The 26,091-nt window shown below is 47.8% G+C and overlaps 1 protein-coding gene across 1 annotated transcript in view; it reads left to right on the top strand.

Annotated features, from left to right (window-relative positions):
- Positions 1–26,091, top strand: part of Tbxas1 (thromboxane A synthase 1) — a 167,794-nt gene that overhangs the window by 102,372 nt on the left and 39,331 nt on the right. Inside the window, exons 6-9 of the mRNA XM_057776626.1 lie at positions 3,000–3,088; positions 6,370–6,518; positions 7,368–7,498; positions 12,023–12,337. Of these exons, the coding sequence (XP_057632609.1) occupies positions 3,000–3,088; positions 6,370–6,518; positions 7,368–7,498; positions 12,023–12,337 (684 nt within the window). The remainder of the gene's footprint in view (positions 1–2,999; positions 3,089–6,369; positions 6,519–7,367; positions 7,499–12,022; positions 12,338–26,091) is intronic.

Genomic DNA, 26,091 nt, shown 5'->3' with positions numbered 1-26,091 from the left:
GAGCTGGTCATTACAGCCACGAAGTAAAAGAAAAGTTGGAAGACCATTGCCAAAGTTTAGATAGAACAAAGAAGGAGTGGCTACTGTCGTACTCTGAGCCACAGGAAACCCTCGGGCTTCTCAGGCCAGCTCCCTACTACAGGGCTCCTACCCCAGTGCAGGTAAGGAAGCCCTAATGTCATAAGTCGGTCCCCACAGAGCATATGGGGCTAGCTGGCAGGGAACCGTGATGTCAACGAAAGAAATCCAACACAGCCACGCCGTCCCCTGCCATCTCAACATCTGCTCAGACTGTCCCACTGTGCCCAGGGTTTTAGGGCAACTTAGAAAGTTGTTCTTCCCAGAACTGCTGAAGACAACTTTTTATGGAAATAAAGGCAATAGAAAAGCAAAGCCTGCGGCTAGAAAGTTGAAGCAGTGGACCAGTTGCTCTTCCAGAGGACCTGGGTTTGGTTCTCCGCACCCACATGGCAGCTCATAGCTGTCTATAATTCTAGTCCCAGGGACCTGACGCCCTCTTCTGGCCTCCTCAGGCAGTGTACACCTATGGTTAGTAGACATATATGCAGGTAAAACACCCAAACAGATAAAACTTTTTTAAAATACAGGGGGAAAAAATTAAAAAGAAACACAAAGCCTTTCTAATGAATGGACCCTAAGGGCTAATGCAGTTATGATTCATGAGAAAAAACCTCATGACTTTCATTGACCTGAACTTTGATATTTGTTTGTAGTGTGTATCTTCTGCAATGGTCAATGTAAACCTGATCTTGCTACTGGCTTGCAATAGGAAGATCACAGAATGTGATTAATTTACTATTTACTAGATAGTGTCTGAAATAGGACCGTGATCTACCTATGGGTTGCTATTGCAGAATAATCTTTTTTGTTGTTGTTGTTTGTTTGTTTTTTTTTTTTGTTTTGTTTTTCAAGACAGGGTTTTTCTGTGTAGCTTTGGAGCCTGTCCTGGAACTAGCTCTGTAGACCAGGTTGGCCTCAAACTCACAGAGATCCACCTGCCTCTGCCTCCTGAGGGCTGGGATCAAAGGTATACACCACCACCGCCCAGTATAACTTTTTTTTTTAAAAAAGAGAAGCAGTAAGAATAGAGAAAGGTGTGCAAACTTTCGAAAGCAGAGAGGTAGTTGTAATACACACAAGTCTGCTTCCCATCACTATAACGAACACTCGTAACCATCAACTCAAGAGAAAAGTCATTATAATATGGCTCACAGTTTTTAAGGTTTCAGTGTGTGACTAGTCGGATCCCTTTTGTTGGCTCTGTGGTGGCCCCTGACGGCAGCACATGGCAGAGCAAAACCACTCACCTCAAGGCCAGAAGTGAGAGATAGAATGAGGAAAAGGCCGGGCCCATCATCCACTGAGGGGCACATTCCTAGTAGCCTAGAGAGCTTCCACTAGGCCCAGCTAGCTACGGGCTCACCACCTCTTGGTCATACTCTCCTAAGGGGATGCTTACTGTCCAAACTGCAATAGAGGGAGCTGAATTTTTTCCTCGATTCAATAACATATCTCACAAGTAGATTAACATTTTCTGAGTTCTCCCCAATATCTTAAGATTTGAAGAGCAAAAAGCAGATACTGCATAATCATTGAAAATCATCTATCTGCCCATCCATCCATTCACCCAACACAGAACTGCATGTGCCAGGTTCTGTTGCAGGTTCTAGAGATATAAATAAATAAATAATTAAATAAATAAATAGAACAAACAGACAGAAACCTCCCCTGACTTCAGGCACTTCATATTCTAGCATCAAAACAATGACAGCCAGGTGCTGGAGAGACGACCTAGGGTTAAGAGAGCGTATTGCTTTTGTAGAGAGCCCAACCTTAGTTGCCTGTGCCTATGTTGTACTCCAGTTCCGGGGGATCTGCTGCCCTCTTCTGGCCTCTGCAGGACTAGGCAGGCAGGCGTGTGATGCACATACACACAGGCAAAGCACCCATTCGCATAAAATAAAATAAACTCCAATTTTTTAAAATTTAAACATAGCTTTAAAGTTTCTTAATAATAACAATGAAAACTAAACATTAGGCACCATTTCAAAGTAGGATTTCCATAAATGTGCAAAAGAACCTACAATAGCACGTTGCCTCGGCTATGATACTATTCTAGAATGTGTGCCAGTTCAAATGATCCCCCTTGACAGTTCAAGCATGTATATAATATATATAGGATATACAAATATACAGGCGAGGGCAAAAGACCATAAGGAATTCTACCCATCTGATCTGTTGGAAGTCAAAGTGATGGGCAGCCAAACCTGCAATCTAAATGTGTTAAAGCCAGCGGGCACTGCATAGGTGTGCAAAGAACAGCTCTCTAGACCTTTCTCTTGGTGATAGAAATTGTCCCCAATCAAGTATTTTAATATTAAGAAGCCAACAATTGCCTTGTGCAGGTCGAGTTACCCTGTCTTGGAAGGAAGGCTCAAGCAGCTGAAACACAAATGAGAAACCATCTCTCAGAAATACCATCCAGATAACTTCTGGGTTAATTAAGAAGTTGGAACGGCTGACCCTGAGCTCCTCTAGATGATACTATTCTGTGTTCTGGTGGGAGATCTGAAAGCTTAACTGGAGCAAGCATGCACAGAGTTGGGGTAGTTCAGGGCCAGGACGTACAGAGTGTGGTCTACTTGCTCACTAATCCTAACCACGTGTCAGGAAGCTGAGCGCTGATTTGAAGTTTTGTCTAAACACTTAGTAATCACTTTCATAATTATTTCACCAGATTTACTTTTGAGCCTTTCTTCTTTTGTGTTTCTGCCACAGAAAGCTAGCTTAAGCTTTAAATAGGTGTTTATAGACACTGTATTTACAGATATTGTGGGTACTTCCTTAATCTTAGCCTCACAAAAAGTACCTTTGAAGCACAGTCTGTTTTTCTAGAAAGTACTGCGTGTAGCCTTGTCCATCATCTGCAGCCGATTTAGGCATGATGCCCTAATTACAGTTCTGCTATCTGTTGTCAGATGACACCTCTCATCAGCCAAGCCTGTGAATGTCTCCTGGCTCACCTAAAACGCTATGCGGTATCCAGAGACACATTCGACATCCAGAGGTAAGGACCCCGTCACAGGTGAGGAGTCGCAGCCCTGAGTCGCTGGCTCTTGTGACTGTACATAATTGCTGGACAGGTATCTTGGGAGTAGGAAGCTGGAATTGCCAGGCATTCCCAACGGCACAGATGGGCCGGTTAATGAAAAGAAGCCTGCTTAAACCATGGCACGAAGCAACTGGAGCCAGGGATGCCACCTGCTTAGTCCCTGAATAGACCTGTCCTCTGCCTCCGTGGACATGATGGGTGAGGCGAGGCATGCCAGGGCAGAAAGGGTAGGGACTTTGGGGAAAGTTCCTGATCTCTCACATCAAGAAAGATTGTGAGGCCAGCTGTGGTGGCACACGCTTTTCATCCCAGCACTTGGGAGTCAGGAACAAGTAGATCTCTGTCGGTTTGAAGGTAGCCTGGTCTATATAGTGAGTTTCAGGCAATGGCTGCACAGTGAGACCTGGGTCGAAAAAAGTGAGTCATGAGGTTGAGGCTATAGTTCAGTTAGTAGAATGTTTGCTTGGGATGTTCAAAGCCGTGGGATTAACTCCTAACATCACAAGAAACCTGGCGTGTTACTACACACCTGTAGCTCCGTATTCTGGATACTGGCTACATGGGGAATTCAAGGCCTGCCTGAGATACCTGCAACCCTGCCTCGAAAAAAATTAAAATAATAATAATGTAAGCAAAGCATATGATCTGACCTGCTCAGAAAATGAAGGCAGGAAGATCATAAGTTCAAGGCCTGCCTGAGCGACTTAGTGAAACCCTATCTCAAAATCAAAAGCTAAGGAAATGGAGAGATGGCTCCACAGTTAAAAGCACTTGTTGCTCTTCCAGAAGATGTGGGTTCAATTCCTATCTCTCACGTCAAGTGGCTCACATCTGTCTGTAACTTCTATTCCGGGCATCCAGTGCCTTCTGGCCTCCATGAACAAGGCAGGCATGCGGTGGTATACATACATACACTCAAGCAAACACATATGCACATAAAACAAATAGCTAAATCTCTAAAAATTATAAATAAATAAAAAAGTAAAAGTGAGGGATAGTTCAATATATAGTTCAATAGAATAGAGTGTTTGCCTAGCACGTGCAAGGCCCTGGTTTCAATTCTCAGTTGAGCTAAATGGATTAATAAATAAATAAGTCATGGATCATTTATGCATGGCAGCCACAGCTCTGTGGCGGGCAGGAGGACGATGTTAAGTATATACAGCTGGCAATTCAAGTGACTGACTTTTCTCCTAGCAGCCTTTAGATGCTTTATGCTAAACCATGGCTGCCGGCAGCCTGGGACCAGGATGGCTGCAGATCAGCCCCAGCTGACTCAGAACTATCACCGCTAATAAAATCACAGCGTAGTCAACGCCAGCATTTCCATGGTGCCCAACTGTTGACGGAGCTTCTCCGCCACGCTCTCTCAGATTGCGCAGAAGGTGGAGGAAGATGAGGTGGCCTTCTCGGCTAGCAAAGCAAAGCAAATCGCTCTTCAATCCTGGGGTCATTAAGTATGAGGGGCTGGTGGAAATGCCTTCTGGAGTCATGCGTAGTTATTGCCTCAGTAGGGGAATCTGTGATCGATCGTAGGAATGTTTTCAATAAGAGCAGTCAAAATTTTAGAGTCATCGGGGCTGGAGAGATGGCTCAGAGGTTAAGAGCATTGTCTGCTCTTCCAAAGGTCCTGAGTTCAATTCCCAGCAACCACATGGTGGCTCACAACCATCTGTAATGGGGTCTGGTGCCCTCTTCTGGCCTGCAGGCATACACACAGACAGAATATTGTATACATAATAAATAAATAAATATTAAAAAAAAAAATTTAGAGTCATCAAGTCACGACATTCATTCTCCACTGACAAGCCAGTGACTGCCGAACTCGTGCAGAAGAGAATCTAAGTGTATCTGTATCCATGACAAACACAGACGTTGTAATTATAGAGGAATATTAATAACCCAGCTGTTAGCCTCCTTCAAAAGACCTTAAGATGGCAATGCCTGAAAGAAAAGGAAAAGGGATTTGGAGAGATGGTTCAGCAATTGAGAGCATTGGCGGCTGTTCCGGAGCTCCTGAGTTCAGTTCCCAGCAACTCATGTGGCTCACAACCGTCTATAATGGGATCTGTTTCCCTCTTCTAAGGACTGGTGAGGTGGCCCAGAGGTTAAGGGAAGCCAGGAAAGCTTAGTGATCCAAGTTTGATCCTTAAAAACCACACAGAGGAAGAGGCCACCTGACCCCACACAAATACGTGCCGTTTCAACGTGCCGATGACAGAGACGATGGTGGAAGGGAAAAACCGACTCCACAAAGTTGTCCTCTGGCCTTCACATGTGATGTGCACTGTGGCGCCATGCCCCGTCACGCAAACATTCACACACACACACACACACACACCATGCACAAACGTACACAATAACAATAAATACATAACATTTTATGAAAGAATAATGCTAGTTTAAAATGGCCTTTGGGAGGGACAGGCCTCCTATCCTAAGGTTAAATTTTCTATGGCCACTGGAAGACACAGTTCCTTTTGTTTGTTTGGAAAAGGCAATGTGTGTTTTCGGTAATAATATAAGTAGATCCTGAAAGCCTGCCCAGAGTTTTCTGCTACCCCACTCGAGTGAGAAGAACCCTTGCTTTTGTTCGCTTTGTTTGCCGCACTTTCAAAAGCTGCAAAGTCACCAGGCATAGTGGAATACGCCTTAGTGCCAGCGCAGAGAAGGCAAAGACTAGCCAGGGTCTAAAGAAGGGAGGGGAAGGGGGAGGGAGGGAAAGAAAGCAAAACAAAAGTCTTCCACATCATTAGAAGGGAAGGGGGGGGGGGAGTAATGAGCTAATTGGGGTCATTCATCAATGCCCATTTGACAAGTGTCAATTAATTACTAGATTCTGACCTGAGAAGAGCTCTGCACGCATGGGGGTGAAAGCCCCTAGGTTTGGGGGCTCCTATTTCCCTCCGCACGGGAAGGCCCCCTCCCCTGGAAGGTATGCACCTTGGTCTTCAACTCAGTCCTAAGGATTGAGTCAGTGATGCCCTCACCTTCTCTCCCGTAGCTCCTTGGTAAGGCTTCCCTCATCCTCTGCTGCTGCAGGAAGCCTCCCTTCCACTGCCCAGCTCAGCTCCCCTGGAAGTCCCTCTGTGCTGCTTAGACCAGCCGTGCAGACCATGAGGGGTGCACTCTGGGAAGGTCAATGTGGTATCTTTCAAATGTCATCCTCTCTCTCTCTCTCTCTCTCTCTCTCTCTCTCTCTCTCTCTCTCTCTCTCTCTCTCTCTCTCTCCACAGGTGTTACTGTTGTTACACCACAAACGTGGTGGCCAGTGTAGCTTTCGGCACCCAGGTGGACTCCCAGAACGCTCCAGAAGACCCGTTCGTACAACACTGCCGGCGTTTCTTTGCCTTCAGTATCCCCAGGCCCCTCCTGGCTTTAATCTGTGAGTGCATCCCCTACCCAGGGTGGTGAGACCAGACTCTAACTCACGGAAAAGCTTGCAGGGTAGAGTCCCCCTGCCCCCGCTAGGAAAGGTTCCTCAGAAGTCTCTGAGAGTTGACTTGCAAAGACTCTGTCTTCCTGGTGACTTGTCACCAATACAGGTAACCCTGGTCTCTGTCACACCAGGACCAGAAAACTGGTGCATAGGAAGGCAAAGTCAAGACTAGAACCCCAACTCTTTCATTTCCTACGGCTTTTTGTTTTGTTTTCTTATCTCCTCACTCGAAATCCCGTCTCGATCCAGGGAACCCTGTCCTAAGGACCCAGGCTGCAATGTTGCAAGACAGGGGAGTGCCCACAGCAGATGGAACCGTATCCCTGCCAGCAGCTACAGCAGCATGTCTTAAGGACAATTCCAGTGACCGCTGCGGGAACACTGATTCCAGAGAAAGGCAAACACGAATGGCCAGAAAGTTAACAAAGTTGATGTACTTCTACCCTCTTGTTAAATCTTGACACACTGTCGGTCACCTATTCTGTCCCCCACCCCATCTGAGATTGGAGATAGCCCTTGCTAAGTGTGAAATTGGGTTTGCAAGGCCAGGCGCACACGAGGACTGACTTTATTGCGCGAGCATTCGGTGAGGGTTTACCACGCGTAGAGGACGGGACACAGGGCAGAGCTCAAGTCAGCTCGAGCCCTGCCATGAGCAACTCTGAGTCTGTAAGGAAGACGGGCTCCCAAGGACACCAGTTCAAGACTGGCACTTGCTTCTTAGTAACAGGAGTCTAATAGCCCCGGCTCATTATCGCTCCCCCTTCAACGCCACTCTTGTTTTTCTCTTTCAAGTATCATTTCCATCCATAATGGTCCCATTGGCCCGGATTCTGCCCAATAAGAACCGAGATGAGCTGAATGGCTTTTTTAACAAACTCATTAGGAATGTGATTGCCTTACGGGACCAGCAAGCAGCAGAAGAGGTAACTATTTTAATAGGGTGCAGCCTGGAAACAGAATGGAGCCTAATTTGGCATCACTCTCTCTTTTCTTTCTCCACCCTCCCAGCCCCTCACATCACAAGGGGCCGTCCTTTATGAGTCTCCCATTCTGAGCTTTCCAGGGCCAGTGGGAAGCGATAGGAAGCAGGGAAGGGAAGAACAGTAGGGAGAGGTTCCTATCAGTGTGCCTACCCCTGGTGTGAACTGTAGAACAAATGCCAGCCCCCGAACCGTCTCCCACCATCTAGACATCACCCCAAGCACAGGTTGCAGTAGCCCCACCCACTCCCAAATTTCCTAAGAGCCTCATGCAATTTTCATGAGCATAGTCTTTCTGCCGAAGAATAGCAAGATGGGGATTCATAGCATGAATAGCATAAATATTAGCAAGACGTTTGGGCAACTGTCAATCAATCTTTCAACACGAAGATTCTTGCTAGAAAATTTGTGGTTGACGCCCCTGAACATTTAGCACGTTCCTGGGTTTCCTCTTTCCCTTGCAGGCTTACCCTCTGCTTGGCACATAGCAAGGATAAGTAAATATTGGTCGGGCTTGACTCTGAGTGGAATGCCGTTGTCAGTGTGAGAGAGCATCTTTCACCATCAGGAGATGCTCCTGTCCGTGGTAGAGCTGTCCATTAAGGGATTCATTGCATTAAAGACAGTTACAAAAATGAAAAAATAGGCTAAAAGGGCTTTTCCTCCGCTGCCGTGAGCAAGATGGAGCTTTAAAAGGGTTTTCTCAAAGACAGTGGCTCAGAGGGATTCATGAGGCCTGATGGTTAAGGCATTGGCCTAGAATGAAATCCAAGTCAATTAGTAGTTTGATGCACTTAGCAGCCTTGGGCAGCAGCCTGTCCTACTCAGCTACACGCCCTAGGGATGGTGTAGCAACTTTTCTCTGCATCGGAAAGGTGTGGGGACGTATATAAGAGCTCTCAAGCCCTTGGCCCACACCACCATCAGCTCCACTTGAATGCCCTTAGAGGTGAGGGAAAATGGGCCAGCTGGTCTATCCGGCCCCACTAGGAAGCAGACAGAAAAGACAGGACAACTTCATTCAAATGTGTGCTTCTGGGCTGTGAGGGAAAAGCCTGAAGGACAAGAAATAAAGAACCATTTTCAAACTTCACGATTGCTGCAAAGGGCTGCGCTAAGAGAGCTTACACACACACAGAGACACACACACAGCTCCCCCCACAGAAACACACACACATACATATACACATACACAGCCATACACACACACAGCCATACACACACACAGCCATACACACACAGCTATACACACACAGACATACACATACAGCCCCCCCACAGAAACACTCACATACATATACACATACACAGCCATGCACACACACATACATATACACATACACAGCCATACACACACAGCCACACACAGCCACATACACAGCCACACACAGCACACACACACAGCACACACACACTGCCACACACACACACTGCCACTCACACACACTGCCACACACACACAGACACACACATGGCACGCACACACAGACACACACACAGAGCCATACACACACAGAGACACACACAGAGACACACATAGCACGCACACACACCACATACACAGTCACACACTGCCACACACACACAGTCACACACAGCCACATGCAGCCACACACACGCACTTGCACCCAAGCCTGAAACCTACTGGCTGTAGAACCAGGCTGAAAATTCAGAAACCATTGCACTGAGTGACTAAGAGGTGAGAGGTTATTAAGGAGCCAATTACTGGGATTGCCTCAAGCTTTTCCTTCCATAAACTTTACAGCTATTTGTTTCAAACAATGAGTTGATCTGAGAAAAACCTCCCAACCACAAATCCAGGGCTGCCCGTGTCAAGACAGAGCTATACAGTTACTAAGAAAACTCACTTAGAACCCATCTGAACTCTGTATACATTCCATCAAACAGATGTGTGTTTGCACAGCGAAAATGCCGCACAGATGTTAAAAGGTAAATATTTTTCTAAGCTCTAGCCGATGGGCGGATTAGACACCTACATCTATCAGGGCATGTATTTTTCTTGGATATAACCGTAAACCAGCCCTGTTTCCATCCTAAATGGGCAGCTTTCGCATGGCCTCCGCGACGCTTTGGGAATGGAAGAATCCCATCTGCACTAATGTTCCTCTCTAGCTCGTGGGCCCTGGAGAGAGGCCCTTTCCCCTGGCCTCATCAGCTGGCAGTTAAGACAGATTTCTGCAAGACTTCACCAGCCCTTTCTGCAGTCTGGCTGGGCTTGGATAAAAGGGGGGAAATGCCAGTTACCATGCTGCTTCTGGGGAAAGATGGTGTGGCTATGGCTGCGAGCTGCCCTGCCGTCACTCGGGCTCCACCCAAGAAAAGCGACAGTCAAGCCTTGGGGACTAGGAACACACTTGGCTTCTCTGGTCACATCCAGGCACCCAGGGAGACTCGGGTGTCATGTTCCCCTGTGCCATCTTATTCTGCCCCCTGTAATATGTGGGACCACAACAGCTACCCGGATGTTGACCAGTAACAGGACAGCAAAATGAGCAGGGTCAGGGAACAGTGAGGAAGCCCAGGCTTAGCCTTTTCCTCTGCTATTAAAGTGAGAATAGCCTGGTGGGAAATGGAGACCTTGCCTCCTTGGCCTCGGTGTGTGTTCACCTTTAGTGGTGAGCCCTGCCAGGCTCCCAGCAGACACCTTTGATGGTCCCTACCTGTTCATCAGCAAAGGGTTTCTGCTCCCAACAGCAGCTGAACAGTTGAAAACAAACCCACTGCTCCTATTCCTGAGGGCATCTGTTGCTTTACATTCTGATTTGAAGAAGATTCTATTGCATGTTTAAAATGTGCTCAGCATAACACTTGGCCAAGGTGGGGGAAAGGGGAGGGTCTCACCCTGGGGTTGCTTTGCATCTCACGGAGCAGAAAAAGTGGCCACACGTGAAATGCCAACAAAGTTAAAAGGTGGAATTACATGCCGAGGTGTGGGGCATAGATTATTCATGCAACAGGGGTTCAGAAGCCAACAAGTTGAGAAAACGCCACACAACTAGGGAAGTCCTTTGAAATTATAATATTTTCCTGTTGGAAGTTCTGATACTCTCCTCTTGCTGTTTTAATCCCATAAACCAGAAAAGAGCAACATCCTGGTTGTTATTCATTATTTTAAAAAAAAAAAAAAAAAAAGGCCATTTTGAAGAAAGGACACCCTGGGAACACCCTTCGTGAATGCCAGAGCAGTGGGTAAACATTCCATGGTCAGAATTAGTGGTGATCAAAATGTAAAGGATATGCAAATTACTGATAAGGAAGGTGGGGGAAATGATAAGGAGCCTTTAACCACTCAAAGGAGATTGAGGATTACTGGAGAGAATAAAGGGATCCCATAGGAAGCAGGCTGCCAAGTCTGGGGGGCTTTGAAGACAAGCCGGCTCCCTGCTACATGCCGCCATCTTGTCCTGTTGACTGTCTACTGTAGGAGAAAACTTATAGCCGTCCACTATGTCCTTGCACAGTAAACAGTTAGACATGTGCTCTGACTTAAATCTATCAGGTGTTTTCTCACTGGAAATTCAGCCAGTAGTACAAACATGTAGAAAGTGCTAATCAGAACTAAAAGACCTTGGCTTTCCCACCTCCTTTTGCTCTAGGGATCAGACGTGGCCGATATTACTACACATGAAAGATGCACATACTTCTCTAGATTGTACACTTACTGTTTTTAGGGAATGAGATCCCACTGTATCTGCTGCTCCAAAACTTACTTTATTTTAAGCACATTTGGGGGTGGGGTAGGAATCAGCCTGGCTGGAATGGCCTCATCCAGAATAGACGAAGGGAGCATGAGACATAAACACAACAGAATACTATTTGACCTTATAAAAGCATGGGATCTATTGGTTTTCCGCTACATGGATAGACACGGGAGGACGTTATGTTAAGTGCAAGAAGCCAGGAACAGAAAGACAAACACAGAATGCTTGTTGGGCATGTGGGAGCTGAAAAATCTGATCTCAGAAGTAGAAAATGATTGTCACTGGAAGCTAGGGAGGGGAGGAAGGGGAAGGAGGTGGTTGGGTACCCAAACCTGATGAGTAAGAGGACTAAGTTCTGGTGTTCTCCAGCTCAACAGGGAAGCTGTTCTAGAACAACTCCAAAAGGAGAGTTTAAAGATTCCAGACCTACACAGCACATACATGATATGGAAAGACTGCTCTCGCCATCACACATTGTGTGTATTAAATTGCCCCACAGTTGCTCCATAAGTCTGTACAATGGCAAAAAGGACAATGGCCTCATCTTCCACTGGAGCATTGATCTGCCCCTTGCTGCTATCCTGGGGGTCATTATGGTGACCACCAGGCTCTCACCATCTCAGATAACCCAGTGACAAGAACCTGTTCCTCCTGAGCTGTTCAGAAACTCCACCCAGGAGTCTCCTCCCTGGTCCTCCAGCCTCATTCTGTGACTCTAATGTGCCTTTTCCTCTCCTGTTCTCAGAGGCGGAGAGACTTCCTACAGATGGTGCTGGACGCCCGGCACTCCACACACTCTGTGGGCGTGGAAGACTTTGACATGGTCACAGAAGCCCTGTCCTCTGCCAAGTGCACAGTGGACCCTCCCCAAAGAAGCAGCCCTGCATCCATGTCTAAGCCTTTAACCACGGATGAAATTGTGGGCCAGGCCTTCCTCTTCCTCATCGCTGGCCATGAGATCATCACTAACACACTTTCCTTCGTCACCTACCTGCTGGCAACCCACCCTGACTGCCAGGAGAGGCTTCTGAAAGAGGTGGACCTCTTCATGGAGAAGCACGTGAGTACGGCGGGGTCCAGGCGACCGTGCACAGCCACACGGCGGTGGATTCAGTGAAATGTCGCCTTAATGACTTGTTAAAATCACATTCTAAGTTTGTAAGATAAAATAAGATCACACGCACCTTCGCCATCTCTCTGGGCTAGCAAGTAAAATGGGGTGTTCAGAGGAAAGTAAAGAGCCCGTAAGACTGGCTCCAGGGGCCTGCAGAGACCCAGGAAGGAAGGGGGTGGGGTGGGTGAAAGGGCAGCCATAGGGAAAGAGTCTGGTTAAGGCATGCTTTAACTGTGAGGCGCTTCCTGAGGAAGACAGGAGAGGAGAGTCAGCAAAGGGAGCCACGTCTGGAGAGGGCTGTATCCAGAGGCAGGCATAGACACGGGAAGCCGATGAGGCAGGAAGGAGAGGGCAGAGGAGGAGGCACAATCCAGACGGGCTGGGAGCCCCAAGCACAGGTGGAGTCTGGGGTGTCCTTGGAGATGAGGCCCCTCTGTAGTAGATGGCAGCAACCTTTCCCGGGTGTTGAGCTGGGCTGCTTCCTCACCTCGTGGTTTTCTCAGGATGCTGCTGTGTGCACTGCCTTGAATCACTTTAAAAGTCCGAACTTTAAGGAAATCCCCCACAATGGAGTTTTGTCCTTAACACCCTGATGTCATTAGTTAATATTCACAAGTTTGGGATGTAGCTTATTCTGCTATTGGAAGCGTTAGGATCCAGAAACTATTTCCTAGACAAGTCTTCTTTGTCCTACCAGGGCAAATAGAGGCAAACTTAGTCTTTCTTCTCCAAGCCACTTACTAAATCTTTGGAACCTGAATAACTGCTACTAATTGCCCCGGGATTTAACTCCATGTGAACCTGTGTGGTCAACTTCAAGTTCTTTGATGTTATGATAACTGACAAGCCGGGTCTCCCCAATACCCTGCTTATACAGATTGATCTTTTGAGCCTATTGAGCCAGGTCTCCCCAGCACCCTGCTTATACATATTGATCTTTTGAGCCTAAATGCATGAGTTTGTATTTCTCCTTAATACTGTTTCATTCGGTCAAAATAATTTTGAATCTTGATTCCACCATCTGTCTTATTAGCGTTTCCTCCAGTTCTTGTCATCTGAGACTTGCCAACCGTGTCTCCCATTTCATCCAAGTCATTGATTAAAATGTTGAACAGGACAGGGCTTCCTCCGGACTGACATTGATCCATTAATCAATATTCCTCTAACATGGACTCTAAACAAGCCATGAATCCAGATAACCCTACCACCTGGCTCTGTCTGCTTTATAGGGAGTTATAGAGTGTTTGGTTCTAGTTGAGTGGCGGGGAGAAGAGAGGTCAGAGATGATGGGGTACATCACAGTGTATGTGTCTTATGACATATTTAGTACCAGGTAACAAAACTCTGAGTCAAACTGATTTCTAGCAAAAACAAACATTTGTACTTGTAGGTATGTATCCTTACTCCGTTCGGGAGTGAATGAGACTTCGGGAAAATATTTAGGGAAGCCTCAAAGACTCCCTCAGGCCTTAGTTTTTCTGACCTCAGTTTTGGCTGTTTCTTCCTGTTGGCCCCATGTTTGACCACACTGTCCTTGGGAAGCCATAGAAAGCCTGCCCAGAGTGCCTGGGACCATGTATTTCCTCACTCCTCACCTCTAAAGAGGATCTGTGACTGCAAATTCCCTGTGAAAGTCATGAAGGTCGCTCCAATCAGAACGCTGAGGTCACTGTCCACCCATGGGCCGATTATTGTAGTCAGGGCATAGGGACACAAATATGCCTGAGCAAACTGACTCTAGCCCCAAGATTAAGTGTGCGGAGTCCCATGGCTGGGGACTGGGGAAGACGCCTTCCTGAGGAAGGTGGCAGAGGGAAGTTCAGCCCGTAGTCTCAAGCCAAAAGGCACATTAAAAGAAGTAAACATAGAAGAATCTGAAGGGTGCCCTGTGATGGGGTACATGTGAGAGAGGCCTGGGGAAGGTGCAAATGCTCCAAGAGCTAGGGTCGTTATCTTCACCCTGCAGGGGATTAATAGCCAAGAGTCTATTAAGCAATAGACCTTCCAAATGACACCTTCCGGGATCACATAAGCTGTGCATAGTTAGTTCTAGACTGTTGCATCGTAGACATTAGCAAAGCCCTGGGAGTCTGCCAGGTTCATCAGCCACAACCTGCGTTAGGTCTAGGTAGGGAGCTGTGGACATAGTCTGGCTTCCAGGCAAAACCCAGTGACATTGCCCTCACCTCTACCCTGACCTCAAGGAAGGTGATGCCAAATCACTAGACCCTGGCCTCCTTCAACCTCTGAGCCTAGGATCAGGACTTCTTTCCCTAAAAGGCCACCTCCCATGGGGCTGTGCTCAGTATGAGACCCATGGGCACACAAACTGATTGCACCAGGTACAGGTTTTCCATCCTCTGAGAAGATGACGCGAATTGCAGACTCCGGGGCCCTGAGCAGAGAAGTTCTGATTCTGCAAACACAGACTGGGAGGGGACTGCATCATTGACCACCACTCCCACAGGTGCTGATGCACTTGGTGTCTGGTTCATTTTGAGACTGCAGTATCAGACATTGGCACCTAGAACCACCTCCCAAGAAAATATGCTCTATCTACCTAGGCAAGTCCTGAGGGTCATTTTCTTCCTCTGGACAATATTTGGGGTCATTTTTGAATGCCACCAAGTTGGATTTTTTTAAACAGTAAGATAATTGGAGAACACACTGCCCTGTGCAGCCTCGCTCACAGCACCCACTCGGTGAATACTTGTAGGTTTCTTTTTCTTTTTTTCTTCTTTCTTTCTTTCTTTCTTTCTTTCTTTCTTTCTTTCTTTCTTTCTTTCTTTCTTTCTTTCTTTCTTCTATCCCCAGAAGTCTGTTAATATAGGCCATCTGTCAGGACATGAAAATGCAGATTAGCTGTTCACACATTAAGTATTTTCCTGAAAATATTCCTGAAAATTTGCATGTAAAGTATGATTTGTTATAACTTTCCTGCTGGTTTCCACTCAACAGACATCTCCTGAGTGCCAGTTAGTGCCGACTTCTGTGGCTGCAGGCTTTCCCTGTGCACAGGGGGCTCTGACCTCGCTCTAGAGGGCAGGACCCCTTGGGTGACCTGTCATTCAAGTGTCTAGATCCTGGTTCTTGTCCCTTCCCCCAGCACCTTCTCTCCTCCAGTAATGCCTTTTGGGGATGTAGTGAGAGCCACTACCCTCCTCTACGATTGAAAAAAAAACCCTGTGTCGTCTGAGACACTGCTTCTTACAGTGGTAGAAAATGTCACCCAATGGGCAGTCGAGAAGGTTCAACTGGTAAAGCCACCTCCTGCCAGTTTGATGAACTGGCTCAATCCTCTTCCACCAAGCTATACTACAGAATGAGAAAAGCAGACCTCACACTACCACCCGACAGCCACACTCTAGCGGTGGCACCTCTACTCCTCCCTCCCCCCGCTGCACACAATAAATAAATATAAACAACAACAGTTAAAGCAGGTAGACCCCAGGGCACAGCAAACTCCAGAGGCTGCAAGTGTTCCAACCCTGTGCCCAGTTGCTCTCTCTGTCTTTTGGTTTCAGTCCCTTTGGGCACACTCATCATTCGGTCTCTCCCCTCGCTTCAGGATAGCCGTGTCACCTGGATTTTGAACAGTGAATTAAATGAGGTCCATGAGGAGGTTTTGTGTTTTCTCCTGTCATTACTTTAAATGTACTCCAGTTTTTCCTCGCATGTGTGTTGTATGTGCATGCACGTATGCGTTCACACGCGTGTGAAGGCCCAAGATTGGCCCTGGGAGCCTCCATGGCTCTCCATCTTATTCATTGAGGCAGTGTCTTCAGTTGAACCCAGAGTTTCTGTATGGCTACTCTATCTAGCCAGTTTGCTCTGAGGATTCCCTGTCTCCACCTTCTGAGTGCTGGAATCATGGGTGAACTGCTACGCCCATGCAGCCTTCCATGGGATCTGGGGTCTGGACTTGGCTCTTCACACCTCTGCAATGAGCTGCCACACTTGCTTGCATGTAGAGGTTAGGGAGCCACACACAGGTCCCTTGTTTGTACTTTACTGGCTGGGCCGTTTCCCCAGTCCCTGGCTGAGAGTTTAAGTATGAGGATTCCTGGAACTGTGAGGTATTAAGTACCCATCTCTAGTCTGCTGGCTGAGTCTTGATCCAGTGAGCTAGCACTAAATCCCTCTAGCACTGAGCTGCATCTGCATAGCTCTGGCCTCTGTATTAGGAAGACAGGGGCAGAGGAAAGCAGGTACAAGCCCAGCATGGAGAAGCACGGCTCTCCTGCTGAAATGCTCACACAGAAGCCCGTTGCTTCTCAGGGACAGGTCCCTCAAGCAGCCACTGGCAATGAGAACACGAGGTTCTGATTTGTGTTAGGCCCGGGTCACCTGTCCATCTCTGCAGTTAAAGAAGGTGGGTCTCACCCCTTCCTCTAACCTTTCAGTGGGGGAAGGGTAGATCCTGGGTGTGGGGTGAATGACTTCTGGGTAGCAAAAAAAAAAAAAGCCTGTTCAGCATTGGGCTTAGAATCCATGGTCCCCCAAACCCACAAATCCAAAGCTGCAGGATCTCCATGACACAAAGCAACAATAGGATGTCCAAGAGGCGTCCCAGTGAGGGCCCAGTATCAAGGGTGTAGTAGAAGCCAGAGGCCTCGAACCAGACCAATGACTCATTGCAATGAACACTTAGAAGTAAAGCTGTATTGACTAAAGGGTGCGCTGTGTGACTCACCGGGCCACACTACAGCTTCCATGCCAAGATTTGTTTTATTTGGGTTTTTTTTTGTTTGTTTGGTCTTACCTTTAAATTTTGGGTTTTTTTGTTTTTTGTTTTTTTTTTTTTTGGCAGGAGGGCAGGCTGTAAGGGCAGAGGGTAGAAGCAAGGGGATGGGGAGATGAGTGACATCAGGATGAATGATGTGAAATCCACAAAGAATCAATACAAAGTTTTGGTTTTCTTTTTTAAAAAAACGGATCCATGGTCCCCCAAATAAGAAGTTCCCTCTTTCAGTTTCCTTCCCTCAGAACTTCTCAGAGCAGAGTCACGGAACCAGGACAGTGGGTCCAGCAGTGCCCAGGCCACCTGACTCCGTGCATCTCTTTTCAATGATGTGGCTGCTTCTTGTGACTTCCTCGGGGGCACCTGATGCTTCCGACTGCTTACAGTGGAGCCCAGGCTGCCAGCTGCCCTGTGCCTCCGTTACCAACCTAGAAGAGACTTATCAGCCATGAAAGTCAAGAGTTCAAAGCTTCACTTTTAGCAAAAACAACTTAACTCATACGCTGCCCTCTTCCCGCCCTTAGCTTCCACTGCCACCCCCATTGTTGGGGAATCAACCCCCGCTTCTGCCTAACAATGCTCTTTTCCTTGCTCCTGACTCTGACCCATTCAGCCTCAGCTGCCTCTCTCCTTACGGGGACAGGGGACCGGGTTTCTGTTCCAGTGTGAATCTGCCCAATAGCTCGTGTCTCCAGCCTTCTTTCCAGACACACATATTCTCTTCCAAATCATCTGTCTTGAGAATTTTGCTCAGCCTCTCTTCCTTTTGCTTAGAGCCTTCTCTCAGTCTGTTGCTATAATAAAAGACTTGAGAATAGACAAGATTAAAAAAAAAAAAAAAGTACCAGAACATTTCACTATCACTCTGGAGATTATTGTACCAGAGTCTGCTGGCGGGTGGCAAGGGCCTTCTTGTTGCTTCGTGATATAGCAGATAGTGTTACATGCTGAAACAGCATGCATGCTAGCTTGGTCTCTGTTTCTTTGTTTTTGTTTTTGTGTATGTTTGTCTACATGTATACACACGTGTGCACACATATGTACACATATACATACATGTACACACACCTATGGAGGCCAAAAGTCAGTGTTTCATGTCTTCCTCCACTCTCAGCTTTATTTTTTCGACACAGAGTCTTCCATTGAACTTAGAAGTCAATACAGCTAAACTGTGGCCAGTGAGTCTTGGGGACCCACCTGTCTCTGCCTTCCCACTCTGGGATGATATGTATGTGCCACTGACCCCAGCTTTTTACGTGCGTGCCAGGCATCCACACCAGACCCCCACACTACCATGACAAGTGCTTTACCTAATGAACCACGTCCGAGCTCCTTTGCTTCTTTCGTCATAAAACCACTCATACCATTTTAGGCTCACTGCCCTCATGACTTCATTTAATCCTAATTTCTCAAAGGCTCTACCTTCCAATACCGTTGACATAGAAAATGAGAGACCAAATCCTAAGACATGGATTCTGGAAGCTGAACCACAGCGTTACCCTTTTCAAATCACTGGGCCTTGTGGAGAACCCATCTTCCCCCCACCCATGTTGTCTTGGTCAGTCTGAAGAGGGGGTACTCTCATTCACTAGTAGCAGAGGACCAGGGGGAGGCTTCTCCCATCTGCACAGTTTAGGAGACTGCAGAAAGCACTTCAGGATTCTAATCAGGCCTTCGCCATGAGGCTGTGCCATTGTTCACTCCAATGTGTAATTTTTAAAGGGTGAGAGAGAAAATACAACTCGTTCCTTTTCGACTGTTTTGCTATAGCTTTAGCACTTCATGTTGAGATTATTGACTTTTGATCCAGCTAAACCATTCCCCTTCCTCCTTTTCGGTGCTGGACTATGCCAGCCAAAATTTATGAGCCGTTTTCCTTCTCCTTAATTGTTGATATAAATCTGCTCCGCAGAACCCAGCTATAAATTTATCACAAACTGGACGACAGTGATATACAGCCCCTGCTCAGGATAGTCTGAACACAGCCGTGACTTAGAAAGACGATCAACTCCCTGGAACTCTCCAGCATCTACTTTGTCACATTATAAAGATCTAATTAAAACACATCTTCCTCTTCCTATTTCTCTTAAGGATCAAAGAACATCCCACGCTGGTTTTTTCAGCTGATTAGCTCACGCTGCTTAATGTGAGCAAAGTTGGGGGTTTGCTCCTTGAAGCAGCCAGAGGATCTCAAAGAGCCAAACATACCCCCATGGTTACAAAAATAAAATAGCTGTTAGCCACCAACAGCTATTTCATATATACACGTGTCCTTTTGTCACAGGGGGGAGCCCTAGGTTGAAAACTATTTAGACAGACTAACATAAATTTGCCCTCACTTTGGAGGAAAAAAGGTCTCCCAGCTAGAATCGCATCCAGGGTCACGCAGGAAGAAAGATGGAGCTGAAACTGGGCATGTGGCTCTCGGTCAGCGGGGGTTCCTTCCCTTGCCCAAGTCTGCTGGAATGCTGAAAGAGCTTGGGCGCTCACTATCAGCTCCACAGCAAGCCACACAGTCCCCATGGCTCCTGAGAATTCCTGCTTCTCTTTGGATCTTTCAACAGTGCATCTGAACATAAAGCAGCCATGTAGAAGAAATCAGAACACCTTAATACCCTAGCATAAAAGCAAGAACCAACGTGGGGGCAGTGTGAAGCAGGCTCAGGCCATAGCACTCACCAGAGGCTAACGTGTCTCTGGGGAGATGGCTCAGGTAGGAAAACGCCTGTCAAGTCAGCATGAGGGCCTGAATTTGGATCCCCAGCACCCATGCAAAAATGTAGGTAGGGCAGTGTATGTCTATAATCCTAGCACTGAGGAGGCAAAGACAAGAGACTCTGTGGACCCGTTGGCTGCCTAGTCTTGCCCAGTTGGTTAGCTCAAGGTTTATTAGAGACCCTGTCTCAGAAAACAAGACAGAACTGGTGTGGCGGCGCACACCTTGAATCCAGTTCTCAGGAGGCAGAGGCAGGCAGATCTCTGTGAGTTTGAGACCAGCCTGATCTACATGATGAGTTCCAGGCCAGTCAAAAAAGAAAATAAAATAGAAAGCAACCAGCTGGCACAAATGTCAATCTCTGGCTTCTAAACACACACACACACACACACACACACACACACCAATAAGCACACAAATTTAACATGCATAGGAACCGTGGGGCTAAACTGCAGATTCCCGTTGGACTGAACCCCGGGCGGGGCTCGAGCATCTGCATACAGTTTCCAGAGAGCACTCTGGATTCTGAGGTCTGTCGGCAGCTCACAGGGTAAGAGCCAGGCCCTTCAGCTGCAAATCCTGCTCCTGTCGTGATGGCCTGCAGCCAGTGTGTGTTTATTCCTAATGATAATGAAGGCCTCGAGGATTGACAGTGGCTCGCCTTTTGTGAATACATTTTAATGGTTTCTAGATTATTCCAGTGATGATGTCAGTCACTTTATGGATGGGAGATAAAGTGTGGAGGGATTCATTCCATTCTAATCCATCTTGGAGTTCCGTTAGTCCTAAATGCATCCTACAGTCTTCTTGCCTCCTTAAATAGTTCTCTGATGGGAAGGGAGGGCAAGCTTCTGGTTGATTTAAAGCCATGTTCAAAACAGACAAAGTAAGCAGGATGCAGTGTGCTTGCATAGACATTCACATTCAACATGCATCCACCAGGTTGGCCCCCTCAAGCAGGGTGCTCTATCTGGTCCTAAAGCTTGCCCAGGATTTGATCATTGTACCCACTTGTCTTGGTCACCTGGTAAGGCCCTGCCCAAAGTGTTGTTGGCGAGGGGAAGTTCCCCTATACCATTTCTCTGCTGTCATGTGAAGAAAGGGAGTCTTGGTGAGGGGGTTACTTAGAGGTGAACCTCACTTGCCTACTTTCCTGTCCTTTCTGGGAGCTTTGGACCCTAAGACACAGAACCCCAACAATGACTGCTAGATGGGTGTCTTCATATGTATGAACAGGGGTCTCTCTAGAGTGTGCCTGGGGTTCTAGATTAGAAATTACGATCTGTGGTCCCTGCCACCCACATGACAGTTTCTAGAGAGAAGGCATCCAAATAACACTTCTGTGTGAGAAATTATTCATGAGTCCCTAGAGCAGAGTGGCCAGTAGACCAGGATCCAGAGAAACCATCCCCATGGCTTTTACACAAACAGGCGGGAAGGGCAGATGGTACCTCTCAGGGCCTGTCTGGGCTATGAATGGTCACAACCTCTCTGTCACTATCCAGTACTCCTAAACCTTAATATACAGATACCCATTGCCTACCCTTACAGTGCCCCCTGGGAAATCTGACCAACCCTGACTGTGACCTGCCTCCCAGCATTCCCAGCCCCTTCCTCTTGCCCCTCCCCAACTGCCATCTCCTTTCCCTTCTCCTCCGATGCCCACAGGACTGTCTTCTCTCCTTCCCTCTTCTTCCCCCTACATTCTTGCCCTAGCTCCGTTCCCCAGATCCGGAAAGATCCAGAATCCACCCACCCCTCCCCACCTCACCTCCTAGCTCACTGCCCACTAGTAGCGCCAACCATCAAGAGACCCTGTCACTGTCACTGGACACTGAGGTAAGGAAAAGGAAGATGAGGCAGATTGAAGGGCAGGACAGATTTAGGAGCAGCTTTTCCAAGCTGCCCCACCTCAGCAAGTGTAGCTCTTCTGTTCTTTGGATGTTTAGCAATGAAAGCTCCAAGTCCAGCCCCGCCCCGCCCCGCCCCTGCTGTATCCCTGCAGAACACACGGAGAGGTGACCTGTAATGGAACAACTCTCCCAGGACTGCCCCACACCAGTCAGCCTGGATACGTGCCTTTCCCGTGACAACTCGGAGTGTTGTATATTCGAGATTTGGGGCCCTAGAGGATTCAGGCTTTGCTAAGAATGTAAGATGGCCCGGTCAGTCCACAGCAACCCAAAAAAGCAGGAATTACAGGTGGAACTCAGCGTTCTGTGGTCTACTTGGCCTTGAGTTACACTTGAACCAAGTGGTTCTTAACTATTATGCGCATCAAAAGAATGGATTTTGTTCCCTACAATTGGAAGTTAAAGAGCAAATTGAAACTTGGTGTTTTGACTTCCCCGGACACCTTTGAAGAATGCCATTTTACACAGAAGTTTCCAAATAGCTAAGTCTGGTGAGAATTTAAAAACCCATGGTTCTTAAAAGACCACCATTTTGTCACAACATATTATCCACCATTAACCTGCACTTCTCTGGCAGGGGCACCAGAATCAAGCCCAAGTAGGATGCCAGCCCTATGGGCATAGGAAATCACATCTGCCATGCCTACTGGTCCAGCCCAGATCCCACAACAGCACCCGTGAGATGCTGGTGCCCAGAGGAGCCATGCATGGAGGCAGTGCCCTCCTCCTCCAGCTAGAGGCAGATCTGAGTGAAGATCCGGGATGGGGTTGTCAGGGAGGCACACTGGGCAGTTGGTTACTGCCTCCTAGGAGGACAGAGTTACTCAGGTCAGACAAGGGCCATAACCTAGAGAGTGGATGTAGGCTGTAGAGTCTGCGCAGGGTGCTACCCACAGTCAGACAACTCTGCTCTCACAGGCTCCTGTGGAGCCTCACACAGTCCTTTCAGGTGATGGCTAGAACCTTCCAAACAAGGGGAACCTGGCTGTGGCAGTCACACACCCAGGAGGACAGGTCTATGATAGCAGCTCCTGCGTCAGGCTTGACGGTTTCAGAACAAGGGACTTTCTGCTACAGTATGAGTGTCCCCTAGAAGCTAACATAGTTTTGGTCTGGGGCTCCTCGGGGGCTCCGTCCAGCCCTTCAATACCTTAGTACCGAGGGGGGTTGTCAGGAGGGTGCCACAGAATGAGGGGCCTTTCCAGAGTGTTTGCGTTACGGACTTTCTGGTCGTCTGCTCCTCCCCAGGGCTGTGAGCAGTGTTATGTTTTGTGTTGTGGTGTTGTCTGCTTGAGATGTTTCATAACTGAACATGGCATGTGTGAAAACGCCAACTAGATGAGCAATGCCCGTCCAGGCCTATGAATATTCCGGATCAGAGGGATGCTCGACTCTCCCGTGAGTGGCGGTGTAGAAGGTTTATGAAGTTGAGCGGTTAGAAATCTGTCTTTTACATTTAAATATTTAGATTGGGTCTCTAGGACTCAGAAGGCGAGGCCCCGTTCCTCACTTGCTTAATTTGATTCCCCCTCCCCTCCTTTTGGTAGCACAAGTTGTTTTTCAAAGGCTCATTTCTTGAATGTTCCCTATAGGAAGGCTGTAATTAAACTCCGCTGGCCTCCTCCTGCTGGGACCAAACTGGGGCAGGAGCTGTGGGGAGCCCACCACAGACCCCTTGCCAAGGCTTCTTGTTATGGAGATGAGAAGGGAACACATTTCCCCCTGGCTATGAACAAGAAGGGGTGGAGAGCCACCCAGACTCCTGTAACCTTGTGACCCCCTCTCCTAGACACAGTGAGAACGGTGAGGAGGAAGAGGGTGGCACCGACTCCTGTCTTCTCTGAGGCAGGCAAGGATTTGAATTGCCTGAGTAACTGACGCCAGTGGCTGGCAAGAGAAGAGCCGAGTCAGGAGTGGCGGTGTGCACTTGGAACCCCAGTACTCCAGAGTAGAAGGCAAGAGCATCTTGACTTTAAAGCCAGCCTGGGTTAAGCAGCGAGAACTTATCTCAAAAATGCCCCAAAGTCAACCAACCAAGAAGAGATGCCAGGATTGCAGTTCTTTAAAACATAAAACTTTTACCTGAAAATGCATCGTTTGAGGTCCTGGCCCTCCCTCCCATCTGTCACTGGGTTTGCAGTCCACCCCTTGCTGGCCTGGGGTGCAGCTGCATTGCTCTCTCGCTAGGACTCTCAGCTGGCAACAGGGTGAAGAAGCATAAGTTGTACCACAGGCCCCCAACCACATTCCACCAAACTGGACCAGAGCAAAGAGCGAGCCTTCCAAGCCGGAGGGAGAACATGGAGGACAGAGTGACCGTCACTGGATCTGTGACAGGACACACCTTTTTGTTGCTTGGTTTTCCTCTCTGTAAAACGGAGATAGGTCCATGTTATAGCTCATAGGTTGTCACGGAGCTGAGTTAACACACGTGTGATATTTGTGACAGCATCAGCAATACATGCATCAGCTGTTATCACCTGTTCCGTGCCTCAGTTTCCTTATCTGTAAAAGGGAGGGATTGGAATATAGATGGCATCTCTGTCGTCAATAACAACGGCATTGAGTGTTCTCAGGGAAGACCCAAGCTCCTGACTTTGCAAACAAGCCCTAACCTGGTCCTCACAAGAACGTCACAGAGTCAGAGCTGTCACGGTGCCTGTGGCATTGGCAGGGAAAGAAGAGCCAGAGCGAGAGAACCAAGAGAGAGTGAGGTTTATTTTAAGGAGTTGGCTCACGCCGTGTGGGGGCTGGCAAGTCTGAAGTCTGTAGGGCAGGCTGGCAGTTGGAAACTCACACAGGAGTTGACGCCGCCGTCTGGAGACAGGGTGGCTTCTCCAGGAAATAGCAATGCTCACTCTTCTGCCCTCGGCTGAACAGATGAGGGTCAACCCCCCAACCCAAGGTCATGGCCTTTATTTTAATGTAAGATAGATGCTAATAATGTGGGGCAGAGTACATAGTAGGACACTACAGCCTAATCAAGTTTTCAAAAGACTTGTCATGATAGAGAGGACAGCATCCAAAGATAAGGGTTTCTTTCATTAGGAAGGACCCACCCAGGATCCTTCTGGTTTTCCCATCTCCTGACTTGTACCAAGGACACTTATCAACACAGTATCTAATGTTAGGGGTTCCATGGCTGGTCCTCTAGGCTCTACTGTTTCTATTGACTTGGTAGGTGGTAGTGGCTCTAAACATACTGGAAAAGGGGGACTTCAAGACTATCTTCAGGGTGGAGCTTGGGGATGTATGTACTTCAGTCTCATGGAACCATGGAAATGCCAGTTGTCCAGGTGGTAGGGCAGCCCTGCCCATGCTCATCTATGGCAAAGGAGCCCAACCCTCCATCAGCCCCTCCACCAGCACCATCTCTGACTTGTCATCCTGCTTCTCAGGACCACGGAAAGTCTTAGGTTTATTGTGATTTTCCTGTCATCATGGTCTACTCGCTGAGTTTCCAGGTTCTCTTTCTGAGTGGCCTGTAATGGTATGAAATGAACAGCACCTAGTCAACTTCACCCTCCTGGCCCTAGGTACCTGGATATTTCACCCACACCCACAAAAAATATCCTGGGACCTGAAAACTAAGTCCTGGAGCTGCTTTCTGCTTTAACAAACACTCTGCCTGAAGCCTTTCTTGGTCGTCGTCATCATCATCATCATATTGTATTGTGTAACTTTGTTGTGTCTATCTCTCCTTCTGCATTTATGTGGTTGTGTTCAGGGGTGGGGTGTCACCAGGCTTGGCACGCACCTTTGCATGTTGAGTCATTTTGTGGGTCCCCTTTCTCATTCTCATTTGGAGATGGTATTGCGTCGTTCTTTATAGAAAGTTCTCTGGCTCTCCTCCACCTTCTCTTCAGGGTCTGCCCCACTAGAAGTTTACACTCTGGTTGTAAACTGGGCGTGTAGTTAAATCTATTAGGCATATACAAGAGACACTTGGCTTGCAACCACATTGGCTCTCCCACCCCCAGGACCCACCCTCTACCCAGCACTGTGCTGCTCTGCCAGAGCCCTCCCCATCCTCCCTCCTGGGTACCAATCAGAGGCCACCTTCTCACCGTCCACCCTGCCCTTGGCTGCTGCCCAATGTGGTTTCCTCTCAGTGTAGAGAAAGCCTGGAAGATGGTTGGAAAAAGAAGAACAGCCCAGAACTCTGAGACTGTATTCCCCATCTTTCTACCCAAAAGGAGACAGGACCTCCAGGCCTCACCAAGTCTCTAGATTCTCTGACCAAGACCTGGTGTTTGTCACGGCTTTGGCAATGAAGTGGCCCCCAAAAGGCTCATGTGGAAGGTTAGCTGTCAGCCTGACAGGGCCCTAT

This window comes from Chionomys nivalis, chromosome 1 (assembly GCF_950005125.1).
Source record: "Chionomys nivalis chromosome 1, mChiNiv1.1, whole genome shotgun sequence".
Lineage (NCBI taxonomy): Eukaryota > Metazoa > Chordata > Mammalia > Rodentia > Cricetidae > Chionomys > Chionomys nivalis.
The sequence above is the reverse complement of the archived record's forward strand: the minus strand, read 5'-3'. Positions and strand labels throughout refer to the sequence as shown.